The 19,021-nt window shown below is 53.2% G+C and overlaps 1 protein-coding gene across 1 annotated transcript in view; it reads right to left on the bottom strand.

Annotated features, from left to right (window-relative positions):
* The window catches only part of TNFRSF8 (TNF receptor superfamily member 8), a gene marked incomplete at both ends in the record, with an annotated part of 33,681 nt that extends 14,894 nt beyond the window's left edge, over window positions 1-18,787 (bottom strand). The window contains 7 exons of the mRNA XM_079777885.1: window positions 713-858; window positions 1,107-1,200; window positions 6,830-6,982; window positions 10,164-10,280; window positions 13,346-13,506; window positions 13,903-13,996; window positions 18,700-18,787. Of these exons, the coding sequence (XP_079634011.1) occupies window positions 713-858; window positions 1,107-1,200; window positions 6,830-6,982; window positions 10,164-10,280; window positions 13,346-13,506; window positions 13,903-13,996; window positions 18,700-18,787 (853 nt within the window). The remainder of the gene's footprint in view (window positions 1-712; window positions 859-1,106; window positions 1,201-6,829; window positions 6,983-10,163; window positions 10,281-13,345; window positions 13,507-13,902; window positions 13,997-18,699) is intronic.
* Window positions 18,788-19,021: the final 234 nt, after the last annotated feature.

Consider the following 19,021-nt stretch of genomic DNA (forward strand, 5'->3'; position numbering starts at 1 on the left):
CCAGACAGGCCAGGGGGACTCCAGTGCCCACGCGCTGAACCGCTATCTGGGTGTATCTCTTTACATCTGAGCATTTAACTTGTCTCCTTTCTTTTGTCGCTTATGACGATCGCGTCACTAGCTACTGCTTTTAGTGCATGTTTAGATGCTAAAAAAGTAGTTTGTGCCACATAAATGCTTCTCAAACTTTAACTTGCGGAGGAATCTCCGGGGGGACCGGATTCTGTAGGGCTGGGTGGGGCCATCATCTGTTTTTCTAACAAGTTGCTGCTGCTGTGAGTTCAGGACCACGCTGAGAACCGCTGGCCTGGGGACCACCGCCCCCTGGTGTGCAATGCTGGGACTGCAAGTCCTAGAATGAACTGCACTTAAAGCAAATGGGTGATGCGACCCGGAAGGTCTGGACAGGGTAGCTACCTACTCCCCTGCATGGTGCATGCTATCGCAGCTTTACACGGGAGAAAACTGGGGCTTCAAGGGCATTAAGCAACTAGTCGAGGTCATAAAATCATTCACCAAATACTTCCTGAGTAGCAAGTAAGGGCCATGGGGAGGAAGCTATGAATGAAATCCCGACCCACAAGCATTAATTGGTAGCAAGTGGCAGACCCACAGCCCAGGAAGCTGGAAACCCGGGGTCCACCTTGGCGCCCCCCGCCCCCAACCCAGTGGATACTGTAGACCGGCCCTGCCTCCTGGGGGTGATCATTACCTGAAACCAGGATGGGTCTCCCCGCGGAGGAGAAAGAGATGGGAGCACTTGTGGAGAGGGAGGCGTCCTCCTGGGTGTGGGTGGCGCCTCCTCCGTGCCCCTTACTGGCCTGGGAGTCGGGGAAGGAGGTCTGGGAGGCGCTGGTGCTGCAGGCAGAGAAGCCAGAGGTGAGGCTGAGGACGCAGCGGGAAGAGGGGGTCTCACAGGAATGCTTCCCTTTCCCTGGAGGTCACCCGACGGCAGGGGCTGCACTTCCAGGCTTTCTGGCGTGGTGCCAGCACAGAGCTGGGCACACATTCTCCCAAGTGACTTTTGGGCTTAGCACAGAGCTCCAGCCTGGACCCCCTCCCCCTCCACTTCCAGTCCAGTTCCCCAGAAGGAGCCACAGAGTCACCTGGCCGGCACCTCGCTGTCCTCTGGGTTGGTGCTGCGGTTAAGGTGGGTCCCCAGGTGAGGCGGCTCATGGGTGGTGTCCCTCTCAGCTTTACCTGCAAAGAGTGGTCTTAAGAATCAGTGCCAGGAGCTTAGCCAGCAGGGCCTGGTGGCCTCCAGGAGACCGCACAGCGAGGCCCCGAGGACATTGCAGCTGGGCAGGTTTGTGTTCGGGCTCTGCCTCCTCCCTCCGCCTACCCACCCCTCCCTCCTCCTTTCCTTCCGCGCAACAATTCTTTATTGAGCACCTACTGTGATGGGGGGGGGGGGCTGTGCTGGGAGCTGGGATAGAGCAACGAGTTCAATACACAAGATCCCCCCGTCGGGGACTCGCAGGTGAGTGTGACTCAGGTGTGACACAGAGCATGACACCCAAAACGAGGGACTCAACCTCTCCTGAACGGGGAAGCTTCCCCAAGGAGGGGGGTGGGGGGCTGGGATGTGAGTCCGCCTGGGGGTATCAGCAGAGGGAGCAGAAGGTGGGAGGCCCAGGGCGGGAGAGAGGAGGGCACGGTGGAGCGGCTGGAGGGAGGCCAGAGCGGCTGGGTGAGGCCACAGCAATCCAGGCAGGTCTGGTGCACACCCTTGTTCAGAGCATTCTTCACCGCAGTCAAAGGGAACAGCTTAGATGTCCATCTGCTGGTAAATGGGTCAGCAAAACGGAGTGTATCTGTTCACCGGAATATTGTTTGGCAATAAACGGAACAAAGCGCCCTGGGCAGTGTGCTCAGTGGTTAGAGTGCTGGCCCGCACATCAAGGGGTCTCAGGTTCAATTCCTGGTCAAGGGCACGCACTGGGTTGTGAGTTTGATCCCCAGACCCGGTTTGAGGCGGGTGTGGGAGGCAACCCATCAATGTGTCTCTCTCACACCAATGTTTCTCTAGCCCCCTTCCTCCCTCCCTTCCACTCTCTCTAAAAAATCAGTGGAGAAATATCCCCGGGTGAGGATTAACGAACACAAAAATAAAAGGAACAAAGTATTAACGCATGCGACAGCACGGCTGAACCCCACGTGTGGCATGTCCGGTGAAAGCAGCTGACACAGAAGAAGACATTCTGAAAATGTCTCAAAGGGTCTAGCCTAGAGGGACAGGAAGTAGATCAGCGGTCTCCGAGCTGGGGGTGGGGGTGGGGTGGCTATGAATGGGCACGAGGTTTCTATGAACGGGCACGCGGTTACTCATGGTGTTAACCTAAGAGTAAAAGGCCAAAGTGAGAGGCAACCAGGGTTTATCTGAGGTCCAAAACAATAGCTATTGGGGAAGCCCTGATGCAGACAGAAACCCAAATGGTGTTCCGATGAGGGTCCTTTCGAGAAAGGGAAGGGGGGCAGTTACATCAGTAGAAGGAATATTACATCAATAGAATGTTAATCACGTCAGCAAAGGGGAGGCATTTCTATAGGTGCAGATAAAATAACTTCATGATGTCAATCCTAAAGGACGGTTTCCTTTTCAGTCCTGTGGTCACCTGTCCGGTATTCCTCCTATCTGCTTTCTTGTTAACTTGGCAAACAGTTCTTTGGAACGCAAGGTTGTTTAGTCCCCGTCCAAAAGTTCATTTGCCCAGTTCTAACATTCCGAAGGTTTGAGGCATAGGACGCGGCTCTGACACCATTTTATTTTATTTTATTTTATTTTTTTAATATATTTTATTGATTTTTTACAGAGAGGAAGAGAGAGGGATAGAGAGTTAGAAACATCGATGAGAGAGAAACATCGATCAGCTGCCTCTTGCACACCCCCTACTGGGGATGTGCCCGCAACCAAGGTACATGCCCTTGACCGGAATTGAACCCAGGACCTTTGAGTCTGCAGGCTGACGCTCTATCCACTGATCCAAACCGGTTTCGGCTCTGACACCATTTTAAAGTGGCTCTGTTTATAGTTACTAATTTTTTAAGTGGTGATAGTTTCATAACTTTGTAAGTTTCTTTTTTATTTTTTTAAATATATTTTATCAATTTTTTACAGACAGGAAGGGAGAGATAGAGAGTCAGAAACATCGATGTGAGAGAAACATCCATCAGCTGCCTCCTGCACGCCCCCTATTGGGGATGTGCCCGCAACCAAGGTACATGCCCTTGACCGGAATCGAACCTGGGACCCTTCAGTCCGCAGGTCGAGGCTCTATCCACTGAGCCAAACCAGTTTCGGCTGTAAGTTTCTTTTTTAAAAAATTTATTTTTTATTTATTTCAGAGAGGAAGGAAGGAGAGAGATAGAAACATCAATGATGAGAGAGAATCATGGATTGGCCGCCTCCTGCATGCCCACCACTGGGGATCAAGCCCACAATGCAGGCATGAGCCCTGACTGAGAAGCGACTCCTGGTTCACAGGTCAACGCTTAACCACTGAGTCATGCCGACGGGGCTGTAAGTTTCTTAGAAATCATAGAATTGTACACTTAAAGTGAATAAATTTTATGGCAGAGGAATTATATCTCAATAAAGCTATTTTTAAAAATCAAGTCTTAAGTGGAGACATCTGTAATAGTGTCAACAATAAAAATAAAGAAAAAGATAAATAAAAATAAAGTCTTTCTCCCCAAAGCAATGATTTTTTAAAATAGGTTTTTATTGATTTCAGAGAGGAAGGGAGATAGAAACATTAATGATGAGAGTCATTGATTAGCTGCCTCCTGCACGCCTCACACCGGGGATCGAGCCTGCCACCCAGGCATGTGCCCTGACCAGGAATCGAACCGTGACCTCCTGGTTCATTGGTTGATACTCAACCACTGAGCCACGCCTGCTGGGCCAAAGCAATGATTTTAATTAGTGAGGGGAGAGTGTAGGTCCAACTCCCACCCTGCCCCACATCAACACCCTTCTCCACATGACTCTGCACCAGCTGGGAAGTCATATTTTTTAGATATGTCTCCTTAGGTAAGGAAAACAAGAGAAAAAATAAACAAATAGGACTGCATCAAACTAAAAAGCTTTCGTGCAGAGAAGGAAACCATCAACAAAAAAAACCTAACCTACTGAATGGGAGAAGACATTCACCAGTGATATATCCAAAAAGGGGTTAATATCCAAAATATATAAGGAACTCATATACCTTACCACCTAAAAGACAAACAATCCAATGAAAAAATGGACAGAGGACCTTAATAGATATTTCTCCAAAGAGGACCTACAGATGTCCAACAGACATGTGAAAAGACGCTCAACATCATTAATCAGGGAAATGCAGATTAAATTACAGTGAGATACCGCCTCACGCCTATCAGATGGCTATCACTAATAAATCAATGAACAACAAGTGTTGATGAAGATGCAGAGAAAAGGGAGCTCTTATGCACTGCTGGTGGGATTATAAATTGGTGCAGACACTCTGGAAAACCATACAGAGGTTCTTCCAAAAATTAAAAATAGAACGACCATATGATCCAGCAACACCACTTCTGGGTGTTGACCCTAAGAAACCCAAAACACTACTTCGAAAACACATGCACCCCTACGTTCATTGCAGCAGTGTTTACAATAGCCAAGCCAGGGAAGCAACCTGTGTCCATCTATACTAATAATAGAGGAATATGCAAATTGTCCAGGATGCTGTCACAGTAACAGTAAGGACCAAACAGCAGGCTGTGTGGGGGGTTAGTGAGGGGCAACCAAATGACTGAACAGCAGGCTGCGTGGGGTGACCAGTCCGGCAGGGGGGTTAGTGAGGGACAACCAAACAACTGAACAGCAGGCTGCGTGGGGCAACCAGGCTGGCAGGGGGGGGGGGGGCAGTTGGGGGCAACCAGGCCAGCAGGGGGGGCAGTAAGGGGCAACCAGGCCAGCAGGGGGGGCAGTAAGGGGCAACCAGGCCAGTGGGGGAGGGAGCAGTTAGGGGTGACCAGGTCAGCAGAGGGGGGCAGTTGGGGTTGACCAGGCCAGCAGGGGGGGCAGTTAGGGGCAATCAGGCTGGCAGGCAGGTGAGCAGTTAGGAGCCAGCGGTCCTGGATTGTGAGAGGGATGTCCCGGATTGGAGAGGGTGCAGGCTAGGCTGAGGGGGATCCCCCTCCCCCGTGCACAAATTTTGTGCACCGGGTCTCTAGTCCATACATAAATGGATAAAGAACCAGTGCCCTCTACTGGCAAAGCTTAACATCATGCTCAAAAGGAGAAATGCTTCAAGAGTCAGAGTCCAATCCTCGACAGCAGAGCAGGCCCTGAAGGGAACTGGGAGCTGAGAGGCAATCGGTGGGTAACAAGCACACCTTCTAGAAGCCCCCTCTTGCCCGCTGTTCTTTTGCTGTTCCTTCTCCACAGCATTCTGTCCTCACTGTGTGGGTGTAACAGCTTCCTGAATTTTTCTGTGGACACCTTTAAATATTTTTTTATATTTTTTTATTGATTTCAGAGAGGAAGGGAGAGGGAGAGCGATAGAAACATCACTGATGAGAGAGAACCATTGATCGGCTGCCTCCTGCAAGCCCCACACTGGGGATCAAGCCCGCAACCCCGGGCATGTGCCTTTGACCAAAATCGAACCCGGGACCCTTCAGTCTGCAGGCCGACGCTCTATCCACTGAGCCAAACCAGCTAGAGCCGTTTGAATCTTTTAAGTTCCCGGCTATTCCTGGGTTCATCGTTGCGTCAGCTGTAGGAAGCTTTCCTGTTCGTGTCTCTTGCTATTCTCTGGTTTTCCCTGAGGCCTGAACGCCTGCACAGCTCGCTCGTGTTACTTACAAAGGACGACCGGACGTTCCGGGAGCTGGTGGGGTTCCTGTGCTGTGGTGTCAGTGTGTCCTTTTCAATGGGTCTCTTCCCAGAGCCGGTGGTCTGCCTGGCCCCCTGGCCCGCGGGTGGGGCACGTGGGCTGGCATCCTCCCTCAGTGACAGAGCAGCGACAGCCCGTACGCGGGGCGTGCTCCAAAACACACGGCGAGGGGGGTACCCCGAAGCGGCAGCACCGCTCGGCGAGCCTGGCTTCCCACAGAGACCCCTTCAGGGTCTTTCGCCAAAAAGCGGATCATTTCATCAGGAGATAAAATCCCAGGCACCACCTGCTCAGACTGCTCCGTGTCCATGGTCACCATTGATATAGATTTTTTTTAAATTTTATTTTAAAGATGAAGTTACACTTAGCAATTCTCCATTTCACTCCCATCATTCGATTTGTTTGCCTGCTCTGAGCCCAGGGCCTCCCTGGGGGGGCTGATGAGCAAGTCACCTCTCACCGTCCCCCCGCCCTCCTAAGTGAATTCTGGGGTGAGCTTCCCTCCCCTGGGTTCCGCTCGTCACCCTCCTTTCCTCTCTTCTCTGCTTTCGAGGGATGTGTTGGAACCTCTCCGCTGCTGCTGAGCCAGCTTTGATTTCTCTTCAGTCCGAGTTCCGACTCTTCTGCAATCTGGCCAGCGTCCCCCGGCTTGCCTTGGAGGCCTCTTTCCGTTTGTCTATCTTGAGTCAGTAAAATGGCCTTGCCAATAAGTCAAGATTTCACCAGCCCAACAATTTCAGGAAGAAGAATGTTTTTTTTTAAATCATCATCAGAAATTCTTACCAAAATGACCAATGTGGATTTCATGACACTCACGGGATCTAATTATTCAAAGAAAAAACAAAGCCCAGACCTGACCTAGTTCACAGCTGGGGTTGAAGGCCCTTGGCCCCGTCGGGGTGGGAGAGATACGGCCGCCGGCTGCTGGGCACAGACCTCAGCCCCCCGGTCGGGGGTGCGCTGCTTACCCTGGCGTGCGGTGACCACCTTGGGTGGGACGACAGGGCGGGCGATGCAGCGGGCACAGGAGTTGATGGCGGACGTGCCACAGATCATGCCAGGTCGACATTCACAGACGCGGGAGGAGTTCCACGTGCAAGGTGTCTTCTCCACGAGGTAATCTGAGGGGCACAGAGAAAGGGAGGATGGGGGACGGCAAGGACAGTGGGTGCAGGGGACCCCGGAGGGTAGGGGTGCATTCGCCCAGGAGCAATTATTCACCTGACTTTCCCATCGAGCTGGTCTTTGGCCCGCTCAAAACAATGACGCTGAGCAAAAGAAGACACACGAGAAAGGAGCATATCCTACACACTCCCGCTGACAGAAAGTGCTAGAAAGTGCAGCTTATTCCGTATGAGAAAGCAGAAGGACTGCCTGGGCATGGGTGGGGGTCGGAGTGTGGGAGGGAAGATGAGGGGCATGAGGAAGCTTGGGGGGCGATGGGTGGTTTATTACCTTCACTGTGGTGGTGGTTTCACAGGCGCATACATATGTCAAAACGTACCAAATTGCACACTTTAAACACGTGTGTTTTATTAGACATCAACTATCCTACATAATACAGAGCTAATATGCTAATTAGACCAGACGGCAGAACGACCTTCCAGAACGACCTCTCCCTCTCCCCCTCCCCCTCCCCTTCCCCCTCCCCCTCGCCTTCTCCCTCTCCCTCTCCCTCTCCCTCTCCCCCTCTCCCCTTTCCCTTTCTCCCTCTCCCTCTCCCTCTCCCTTTCCACCAGGGCTGCGAGGGCCGAGCCCCTTGCACGAATTCCGTGCATCGGGCCTCTAGTATCTCAATAAAGCTGTTAAAGGCACCCAGAGGGCAGGGTGACTGGGCATGGGGATAGATGCACCAGACTGACCCCGATGCTTTGAAACTGGTGACCGTCCATCCCATTCCCGGTCCCCTCTACTTCTGAACAGGTTTGAAATTGTCAATGATAAGAAATTTCTTTTCCAAAAACAAAAAAAATAAAAGGTTAGAGCTTTTCTAAAAGAAAAGGTATAATCATGCACTTACATATGTTTGGAGATGTTTTGCATGCTCTGTTTATGTGAAAACAGAGTGGCTGCCTCAGATGAGACCAACGTGACTTGCTCAGCAAGAACCCTTCTTCTGGGCCGTTACTTAGAGGCCTCGCACGATAAAGGCGAGGGTAGCACCTCCGGAGAGAGCGGGCGCTGGCGGGCGCTGGGGGAGTTTGTGCAAAGGGCAAGAGTGGGCTCGGCCATGAGCGAGATGACTTGGGATGATAGCAGCTATGATCACCACTATGGCTATTGATATAATCCTGTGTGTGTGCGAGGCAGTATTCTTAACACTCTACCTGATTAATTCAGTTTGATCTATTTCGTCCCACAACTCTCTGAGATAGCACTATTAGTATGCCCATTTAAAAATGAAAAACGGGGGAGAGGTAGAGGGCCCCCTGGGAAGGCACATGGGCATTCTTTAATTATTGTCAGCTGAACCCAGTGGCATCGGCAAAGCCACACCCTAGGAACACGCCTTGCCAAAAGGGCAAGGGTGTTGTCAGCTTGACCTTCCTTTCAGCCCATGGTGTGTGGGGAAGCAGGTTTTGATATCTAAATCCAGCCTAGCACCAGGAATGCTCAGGGCCTACTCAAGAATGCAAATAATCTCCTTCTGCCTTGGCCTTTTGGTGGAACTTCCTGGTATTTGGGGGTATAAAATAAACACGCTGCATCGGCTCTGGGTCACTGTCTCTCTGTCAGAAGAGGGCAGCGGTCCACCCGGCCCCAGCTTTTCTTTCTATCTCTGTGTCTTGTCTCTTTCTTTTATTTCTCAGTCCCCAGCCGCCTCTACTCAGGAACTGGACCCGCTCTCTAGCCTCGCTGGATGCGGAAAAGAGAGAAAATAGTTACAAGGAAACTGAGGCACAGGGAGGTTTGGAAGCTTGCTGGAGTTGCTATGCTACCAAGTGGTAGAGCCCAGATCTGAACCCTGGCACTTGGGCTCCAGAACCTGTGCTCTTAGCCCCTCGCGGCCCCTCAGGCTGCCATGACGAGTTAAAGGAGTTCTTGGGCCAGAGCCGCCTCTTGTTTCTCCACCTGACGATGGCCAGAGCAACAATTGGGCCTGTCTGCTCTTCCAGGGCTCGGGCACTCACACACCAAGAGGCTCGATGCTCCCCCTCCCTGGACTCACGTGGGGTCTGTGACCACCTCAACAGGGAGAAGGTGGTGGAAGTCACGCCGCGTGATTCCAAGGCACGGTCATAGGAAGCGATGTGGCTTCTCCAGTCCTCCCCGCCCCCGTTCCTGGGATCCAGCCACCAGGCCGTGAGAAAGCCCAGCGTGAGCCACACAGGCCGATGCGGAGAGGCCCTGAGGCCCCACATGGCGACCGGCATCGGCCCCCAGAAACGCAACGAATAAGCGTCCAGATGCTTCCAGCCTCCAGCCTCCGAGTTTTCCAGCTGAGCCTCCAGAATCGTGGAGCAGAGACCAGCGGTCCCCCAATGTCCTGTCTGAACTCTGACCCCCAGAATCCACGAGGACAATGAGTGGCTCGGCTTTCGTACTAAGTTTTGAGAAAATTTGCCACGCTGCCTTTCCTGGAACTGTGACCCCACCCCGTGACAGACTGCTCTTTCCTGTCGGGTCTCCCTCGACTCTGGTTGGGGTCGAGCATGAAAGAAACCCCAGACAAGGAGACAGAATCACTCATTCCTGCGATGGCCTTTGTGATGAGCCGGGATGCCAACAACCAAAGAGGCCTGAGTCCTGGGCCACTTCCCTGCCCCGTGGGGCCCTCCTGGACGGCACAGGGTGGTTGGTGCTGCTACGAGGCTATGCACCCAGCGGCCACCCCCTAAGTGTCTGCTCCAAGAGGCAGCGCAGTGCGGGGACCAGAGCCCAGAACCGGGGGCACACACCCTACGTTCAGACTCCATCCCTGCCACGATGGCCTTTGAGGTCCCTTGACTTCCCAAAGCCTCGGTTTCCTCTTCTGTAAAATGGGGACAATCGCAACCTGTGCACCATATGATAGTTAGGAAAGTAATGAGACGAGTTTGGAACAGGGAGGCGATTGACAAAGGTCCCCTTGCAGGAGAGAGTGCGTACATGGAAGGTCTCTGAAAAGGGGTCGCTGCCATCAAAACCCACAACCATGAGTGGGAGTCACTAGACGCTGTCAGCTCAGAACACCGGAGAGCTGAACCAGGCCCTGCCCAAGACCAAACTCAGGGCTCCCCACCCCCAACGTCTCGGTCTCTTCTGCAAGACCCCCACCCCCAGGCCCTGGAAGGCGCCCCTGGTGGAAAGACGGGCCCCTACCTCCTGAGCAGCTCACGCAGGCTGTGCAGCGGCCGTCCCTGTCCAGGTAGTAGTCCCGGTCACACTGCTTCCTGCAGTCGGCAGACCCCAGAGGGCACGGGTGCTGCGGGGACACCCCTGGGGACGGAAGCAGAGACAGTCCGGGTCAGGCCACCCTGGCAGAGGCCTCACTGCCCCACAATCACTAAAGCTCCCCTCAGCTCCGTGGCCAGCTCCAAACCCCACACATGTCAGATCCATCCCCAGAGCGGGTCATGAGGCTCAGAGAGGGAAGGACTGTGTCTAAGGCCACACAGGAGATGAGCTCTGAGCCCCCCTATACCTTTGGTCCCCCCCCACCACCACCACCAACAACAACGATCCACCATTTCCACTATGCCAGGGCCCTCGCTCCATGCTCACTCCTCAAAACTTCGACAGCCACTTTCCCTTTGAGATCAGCAATGAGACAAGGAGCTCTACTCTCACAACCTCTATTCAAGCAGGGTACAGGGGTCCTAGGCAATGCAATAAGGGAAGAAAAAGAAATAAAAGTGACAATTTTTAGAAAGGAAGATAGCCATCTGAGTACACAGATGATCCCAAAGAACCTGCAGATGCATTATTAGAACTAATAAGTGAATGAGCAAGGTAGTTGGATACAATATTACGATATCTGAGTCAATCAAGTGTCTGTATATGTGGGTTGAACCCATATGAAAATGCTGTTTTGATAGGTCAGCCAGTCAAATATTGGCATTTCACACGGTTCAAAAAGAATTGGAACATGATGTATTGAAAAAGATACCGTAGGATCATCATCAGAAATATGAAATACCTAGAACTCTAAGAAAAACATGTGAACATCTCTACATAGAAAAAATAATAAAGCATTACCGGGAGAATTTAAAGAAGGCCTAAATAAATGTAGGGCTATGCCGTGTACTCAACACTGCAACAGTGGATTCTCTCTAAACTGATCTTCAGCTTCAAGGCAACCCGCATCAGAACCTCAATAGGACATTCTGTGGAATTTGAAAAGCTTATTCTAAAATGTATGTGGAACCCAGCCGGTGTTGTGCAGTGGTTGAGCATTGACCCATGAACCAGGAGGTCACAGTTCAATTCCTGGTCAGGGCACATGCTGGGGCTGCGGGCTCGATCCCCAGTAGGGGGTATGCAGGAGGCAGCCGATCGATGATTCTCTCTCATCATTGATGTTTCTGACTCTCCCTTCCTCTCTCTGAAATCAACTTAAAAAACATCAAAAACGAACTTTAAAAATGTACGTGGAAATGCAAATTACTGGAATAGCCAATACTAGAAGAACTGAGCTGAAGAAGTTGCTCATCCATCCATGAAGACTGACCGAAAAACTACAGGAATTAAGACAGTGTGGTGTTCACACAACAGACAAGAAGACTCGTGGAACAGGAGACAAAGTCCAGAGTCACACCCACACAGACATGGGCTTTGGACGTACAGCAAAGCTGGCCTGCAAAACTGTGGGAGAAGGACCGTTTATTTGGTAAACTAGAGGCTCGGTGCACGAAATTCGTGCACCAGGGCGGGGGGGTGTTCCTCAGCCCAGCCTGCACCCTCTCCAATCTGGGACCCCGCGAGGAATGTCCAACTGCCCTCTCACAATCCAGAACTGCTGGCTCCCAACTGCTCGCCTGCCTGCCTTCCTGATTGCCCCTAACCTTGTGGTAGGCAAACTGCGGCTCGCAAGCCACATGCAGCTCTTTGGCCCCTTGAGTTGGCTCTTTTGCAAAATACCACGGCCTGGGCAAGTCTATTTTGAAGAAGTGGCATTAGAAGAAGTTTAAGTTTAAAAAATTTTGGCTCTCAAAAGAAATTTCAATTGTTGTACTGTTGATATCTGGCTCTGTTGACTAATGAGTTTGCTGACCACTGCCCTAACCGCTTCTGCCTGCCAGCCTGATCACCCCCTAACCACTCCCCTGCCAGCCTGATTGATGCCTAACTGCTCCCCTGCCAGCCTGATTGCCCTAACTGCCCTCCCCTGCAGGCCTGGTCACCCCTAACTGCCCTCCCCTTCAGGCCTGGTCACCCCTAACTGCCCTCCCCTGCAGGCCTGGTGCCCCCTAACTGCCCTCCACTGCAGGCCTGGGTCCCTCCCAACTGCCCTTCCCTGCAGGCCCAGTCACCCCCAACTTCCCTCCTCTGCCAGCCTGGTCACCCCTAACTGCCCTCCCCTGCAGGCTTGATTGCCCCCAACTGCCCTCCCTTGCAGGCCTGGTCCCTCCCAACTGCCCTTCCCTGCTGGCCATCTTGTGGCGGCCATCTTGTGTCCACATGGGGGCAGCCATCTTTGACCACATGGGGGCAGCCATCTTGTGTGTTGGAGTGACGGTCAATTTGCATATTACTCTTTTATTATATGAGATGGTGTTGGTTCAACTGAACACTTTTAACATGACCGCTGCCTCATGCCATACACACAAACCAGGGTAGAGGGCAGAGCTAAACATGGAAGGCGAATGCAGGCTGTCTCTGAGAGCTCAGAGGAGGGAAAGTCTTACAAGGCAGAACATAGGAAGCACTCGCCACAAAGGAAAAGATGGATCGACCCGACTGCATTAAAATTAAGAACATCTCTTCAGGGAAGGCTCCGTAAAGAGAATGAGAAGGCAAGCCACGGGGTGGGAGGACATATTTGAGCACAACTGTAGGACACAACCCAGAATTATAAGAAGTCCTACACATGAATTTTTAAAAAAGCAACAAGAGAAATGAACAAATACATTCGCACCAAGATTTTTCATTATTCATTATAGCCCAAAAGCGGAAACAACCCAAATATCTATCTAAATAAGCAGGGAGGCGTACCTCTACAATGGGAGGCTATTAAGTAATAAGCAGGGGAGAACTGGGGGCCCCAACCCGTCGCCATGGGAACCAGGAGGGCATCAAACCGACACCTGCTGAGGCTCACCTGCTCTGTTGCAAGCAGCAGCAGCGCCCCGAGAGTCCGGCACTCGGGAGGCACCCCAAACTGCTGTTAAATGCGTGGGTGCCCCCACTGTCTACGCCGGCTCTCAGTGCCTCTAGCCTCTCCGCCCCACACTGGGAAAGACCACCGCTCAGGGCCTGCCTGCCCGGACCACCACGCACAGGCCGCCCGCCAACCAGACAGCGTTGCCATGGGAAACAGCCTCCAGCGCCTCTGGAGAAATTACCTGGATCCAGACGGGGCTTCCCCACGGAGGACAGAGAGCTGGGAGCCCTTATCATTTTGGAATCCGCTTCGGGGGTGAGGGGAGTGTCCCCTTCAAGAAGCGGGGTCCTGGCTTCGGAGCTGGCTGAGGTCAGGGTGGGCTTGGCCCGGGGGGTGGTGCCGCTGGGGAAAAAGCCAGAGATGGGACGGACGATTCTGCTGACGGGGCAGGGGAGGCCTGTGCTCGGGGAGAGCCATTTCTATGGAGCAGGGGGCCCCAGACCTCCTGCCCACAGTCTCTGGCGGGCCCCCTGTCAGGGATCCAGGGATGTGTTTTCTACGCCTTCTGGGCCTCCTGGGCCTCCTGTGCAATCGGGGCAGGCAGGGCACACAGTAGGGCCTCAAATGACTTGCAGGGATGGCCTCTCTCCACGCTCACTACTATGCACTGGAGCCCAGGCACCCCGTGCTGACACCCCCCCGTCCCCCTTCCCCCCCACCGCCCAGCTGTGGTCCAGGCATCCTGTGGGGGAGACAGCCCCACACTCAGGCCAGCTGGATGGGAAGGGCCGTAGTCACCTGGCGGGCGCCCTGCAGTCCTCCCGGCCGGCGCCGCAGTCAGGGCTGGCCCCCGGGGAGGGGGCCTCACAGACGGTGTCCCTCTGCGCTGTGCCTGCAGGGGACACAATGCCTTCAGACTTGGTAGGGAGGAGTCCGAAGACTCCAGGAATAGACTCTTACCACCGCAAACCAGAGTCGGTCCCGGATGGGCACCTGGCAAACGCAGTGGCCACCTGGTGTTCGCACCTGCCCAGCCTCCCTTCCCCCTGGGGGTAAGCAGCCTGATTTCCCCGGGAAACCACTCTCCCCAATCTCCGTATCTGTTTTTAGGGCTGATTTCCTCCCCTCCCCCTTCCCCTCCCTTCCAGGAGTAGCCATGGGGCCAGGATGGACCAATCAAATTATTCCATTTCTTCCCTTCCCCTGGCCAAGATGGACTGGCTCAGGGATGGGCACGTGACCTAAGCCACGCCTGTCTGAGAAGCAATGTCAAGATTTTGTTTTTGGTTCTTGGAAATGTAGGACGAAGAAGCTGTCTCTCCACTGGGGTTGGGTAGGAAGCAAGCCTGGAGCTGCTGGGAGGCATCTTACAGACACCTAAGCATAGGGGATAGAGCTGAGAGGTAGGGAAAGACAGGGCGCCTGGATCCAGCCATGCCTGAAGCTACCCAGAGCTGTCCCCAGACTTTTTAGCTACATGAGCCACAAATTTAAGATTTTGCCACTTGCAACCCAAAGAATCCTGAAGACTAACTGGGTGGAAGCCGAGTGGAGAGGAAAACTCACAGCGCTTGCCATCAAGTGGGCCTGGGTGTGCCTGTCACCTCTATCGTGTCCTAGCCGCGCCAGACAAGGCAAAGGATTATAATAATAACACGGTCTTCCCAGGCTGCTGTCGGGACAGAGCGTTCACCCGTGTGCCTATCACACGGTGGGACACACAGCAAGTGCCCAGTGAATACCATGTCCCTTTCCTCATCTGGACCCCTGTCCCGTCGCTGAGAAAGGACCTGGGGGTGACCTTCAAACCCTCGCGCCATGTTCTCTGCTCGGTGATCCTGAGCCATGTGCCTGCCACCTGGACCTCAATTTCCTCGCTGCACGATGGAGCTGATGCAGTCTGCCTCGTGGGATTTTGTGAATTTCAGGAACGGGAGCCTGTGCAAGCTCTTAGCTGGGGCTTAGCGAGAGCTGAACCTGACCCAGAAACTACTTTCCGTTTTACAGTTGGAGAGATGTTGCCCCATGGGAGAGCCCACAGGGGGACCTAGAAGTTAGCCAGGGTTTGGCAGCCAAAGGCTGAGCCCTCCCAAAGCGCCACTGTCCCATAGAAATAGGATGAGATCACACAGGTCATTTAAATCTTCTAGTAGCTACATTAAAACAGTACAGCCCTGGCCAGGGTGGCTCAGTTGCTTGGGCATCGTCCCGTGCACCAAAAGGTTGCTGGTTCAATTCCCAGTCAGGGCACACGCCCGGGTTGCAGGCTCGATCCCTGGAAGGGGGCAAGCAATCGATGTTTCTTTCTCATCAATGTTTCTATTTCTCTCTCCCTCTCCCTTCCTCTCTCTCTCTAAAAATCAATTTAAAAAAATATTTTTTAAATATATTTTTATTGATTTGATTTCAGCGAGGAAGGGAGAGGATAGAGAGATAGAAACATCAATGATGAGAGAGAATCATTGATCAGCTGCCTCCTGCTCGCCCCTTACTGGGGATCGAGCCCATAACCTAGGCATGTGCCCTTGGCTGAAATCGAACCTGGAACCCTTCAGTCCGCAGACTGACACTCTTATCCACTGAGCCAAACCAGCTGGGGCTAAAAAATATTTTTAAAAAGTAAAAAGAGCCGAAACCGGTTTGGCTCAGTGGATAGAGCGTCGGCCTGCAGACTCAAGGGTCCCAGGTTCGATTCCGGTCAAGGGCATGTACCTTGGTTGCGGGCACATCCCCAGTGGGGGGTGTGCAGGAGGCAGCTGATCGATGTTTCTCTCTCATCGATGTTTCTAACTCTCTATCACTCTCTCTTCCTCTCTGTAAAAAATCAATAAAAATCTATTTTAAAAAAAAAAAAAGTAAAAAGAGGCCGAAACTGGTTTGGCTCAGTGGATAGAGCATCGGCCTGTGGACTCAAGGGTCCCAGGTTCGATTCCGGTCAAGGGCATGTACCTTGGTTGCGGGCATGTACCTTGGTTGCGGGCACATCCCCAGTGGGGGGTGTGCAGGAGGCAGCTGATTGATGTTTCTCTCTCATCGATGTTTCTGACTCTCTATCCCTCTCTCTTCCTCTCTGTAAAAAATCAATAAAATATATTTTAAAAAAAAAAAGTAAAAAGAGCCCTAGCTGGTTTGGCTCAGTGGATAGAGCATCGGCCTGAGGACTGAAGGGTCCTGGGTTCGAGCCAGTCAAGGGCACATGCCTGGGTTGCAGGCTCAATCCCCATTGTGGGGCACGCAGGAGGCAGCCGATCAATGATTCCCTCTCATCATGGATGTTTCTTTCTCTCTCCCCCTCTCCCTTCCTCTCTGAAATCAATAAAAATATATATTTTTTTAAAAAGTAAAAAGAAACATGTGAAATTAATTTAAATATATTTATTTAACTCAATGGATCTAAAATATTGTGTGAGCAGGTAATCAACATAAAAAATAATTATGAACCCTAGCTGGTTTGGTTCAGTGGATAGAGCGTCAGCCTCAGACTGAAGGGTCCCGGGTTCGATTACAGCCAAGGGCACATTCCCGGGTTTCGGGCTCGGTCCCCCGTGGGGGGCATGCAGGAGGCAGCCAATCAATGATTCTCTCTCATCATTGATGTTTCTGTCTCTCTCTCCCTCTCCCTTCCTCTCTGAAGTCAATAAAAATATTTTTAAAAAATAATAATTGAGATGTTTTACATTCTCAAATGTAAAATACTTATACTAAGTATTTGAAATCCGTGCATATTCTATGCTGATAGCATATCTCAGTGCCCCTGGACACATCACAGGTGCTCAATGACCACATGTGGCCAGCCCCTGGTATCGCCTCAGGCAGGGTGGGTCTAGGGGCAGCAAAGAGGGGACTCTGGCGCCACCATGTGGCAATCACAGGAAAACCACTGGTCCACACGCCCTAGTTGGAACAACTGAACTCCAGGCATTTGACAGATGGGGACACTGAGGCCCAGAGAGCGTTGGGAACATACCCCACAGACGCAGAGCTCTATGAAATCCCAGGCATCTGATGCTCAGTCCGGAGCGCTTTCCCCCGCACCGCCCTGCCCCTGCTTGCAGGTGGCGGGCTTCTGCGGGTCCCTTAGCAGAGTGTTTTGTGTGGCCCAGCTCAAGGCTGAGTAGGAGTGAACTTAGTGAATGGGGTGGGAAGGGTGTCCTAGACTGAGGGAACAGCATATGCAAAGGCCTGGTAGAAGGGGAAAGTCCTGCCCGTCCCCGGAACTGAAAGGAGACAGACCAGGTGGGGCCCAGATAGCGAGGGCTGGTGCTGAACGCTGGGCTGGAGGAAGGAGGGGGCCGCACCACGGGGGGTCCTGGTGCAAACCGCATGCTGGAGACCCTGCGGAGTGGGTGTGCTTTCCCTGCCTCCTCCCACGAGGCCCTGAATGACTGAACGGGAAAGGGGACGGCAGACGGGCCCGGGGCCGTGAGGCCGGAGGAGCGTCCCCTGGCCTTCTCTTTGCTTCACATCTCAGGCTTGGAGCCCAACAAACCAGCAACCAGAAGTGCCCACGTACACAGGCTTCCAGACAAGAGTCCCCTAGCCCGGCCCGCGGGGCTCAGTGGCTCAGCTCCTGGTCAGGATCCCCAGAGTGGGATGTGCAGGAGGCAGGCGATCAATGAATCTCTCTTATCACTGATGTTTCTCTCTCTCTCTCCCTCCCCCTTCCTCTCCGAAATCAATAAAAATATGTTTAAAATATGTTTTTAATATAAGTAAATATTTTATATTAAATATATCTACATGAAAATATATTGTATTATTTTTAGACAGGCATGTGAAGGAGACACACACAAAATACGATGTGGCTTTGCAAGGGAGGTTGTGGCTGCCTGCCAGGGGGAGAGATTGGGGTGGGGGCAGGAGAGAGAATTGGGAGGGAAAACCTGTGGGAATGGTGGCTGGGCCGGCTGGGAGGACAGGGAGGGAAGGGAGGAGGGTGGAGGAGAGGGGGTGGGATGGGCCGTGGAGAAGGACCAGGTCACGGACACTCCCATCCCCAGAAGACATGGCTCCCTCTGAGCCCCTGTGGCCGTGGCACCCCTTCTGGGCTGTGGTCCAACACCCACCCGCTCCCCGGGCCTCCCTCTGACAGGCCCTCTCCGTGCCGCCCACCCAGGACCTGTGGCCCTTATCTCCTCTCTGGCCACCTGGCCCTCCCTGTCAGAAAACCAGAAGCCCAGAGAAGACAAGGAAGTTGCCTGAGGTCACACAGCAAGTGGGAAAAGAAAGCCAAAGTTTCTCAGTCTTGAGCCTGGTGCCCAGTCTCTTGCGCCTCTGACTCCCAGGAATTTCCCAGGACAGAGACGTAAGGTTTCTTTCTTGCCTCAGAGAAACTTTGCCCCGAGCCTCAAACCATCCCAAGACCTCTTCCAGCCAGGCCTGTGCCTGGGGCCCCCAGGGTCTCTCTGAGCCTGGGACACGGGGGGGGGGGGGGGGGGCACAGGGGCACAGGGGCCCTGGCGCCTGGCGCACTGATGGCATCATTGCAAAAGGAGCTGTGACCTGCCCCCCAGGGAGGCCGTGGGAGGTGAGGTCGGCAGGGCTGGTGTGGTGTGGGCACAGATCTCAGGCCTGGGCTGGGGGTGGGGTACTTACCGGGGAACTTGACCATCATCCCTGGGGGGCAGATGGAGTGGGGGGAGCAGCGGGCACAGGAATTGGAGGCTGACGTGGTACAGTACATGCCGGCCCGGCATTCACAGATGCGGGGGGAGTTCTGCGAACATGGCTTCTTCTCCACAAGGCCGTCTAAAGGACACAGAGGAGGGTCACAGAGGACAGAGGGAGGGCGAGGGAGGGAACCCGAGGACCCGCCAGGGACAGTGTGCACGCGAGAGAGGGCTGCTGTGGCCTTCCCTGGGCAGGCAGGGTCCTGAGGCCGTCACCTCCCAGCCCACGACCCCGGAGACCACTAAAC

Source organism: Cnephaeus nilssonii (genome assembly GCF_951640355.1).
Source record: "Cnephaeus nilssonii genome assembly, chromosome: 7".
NCBI classification, from domain to species: Eukaryota; Metazoa; Chordata; class Mammalia; order Chiroptera; family Vespertilionidae; genus Cnephaeus; species Cnephaeus nilssonii.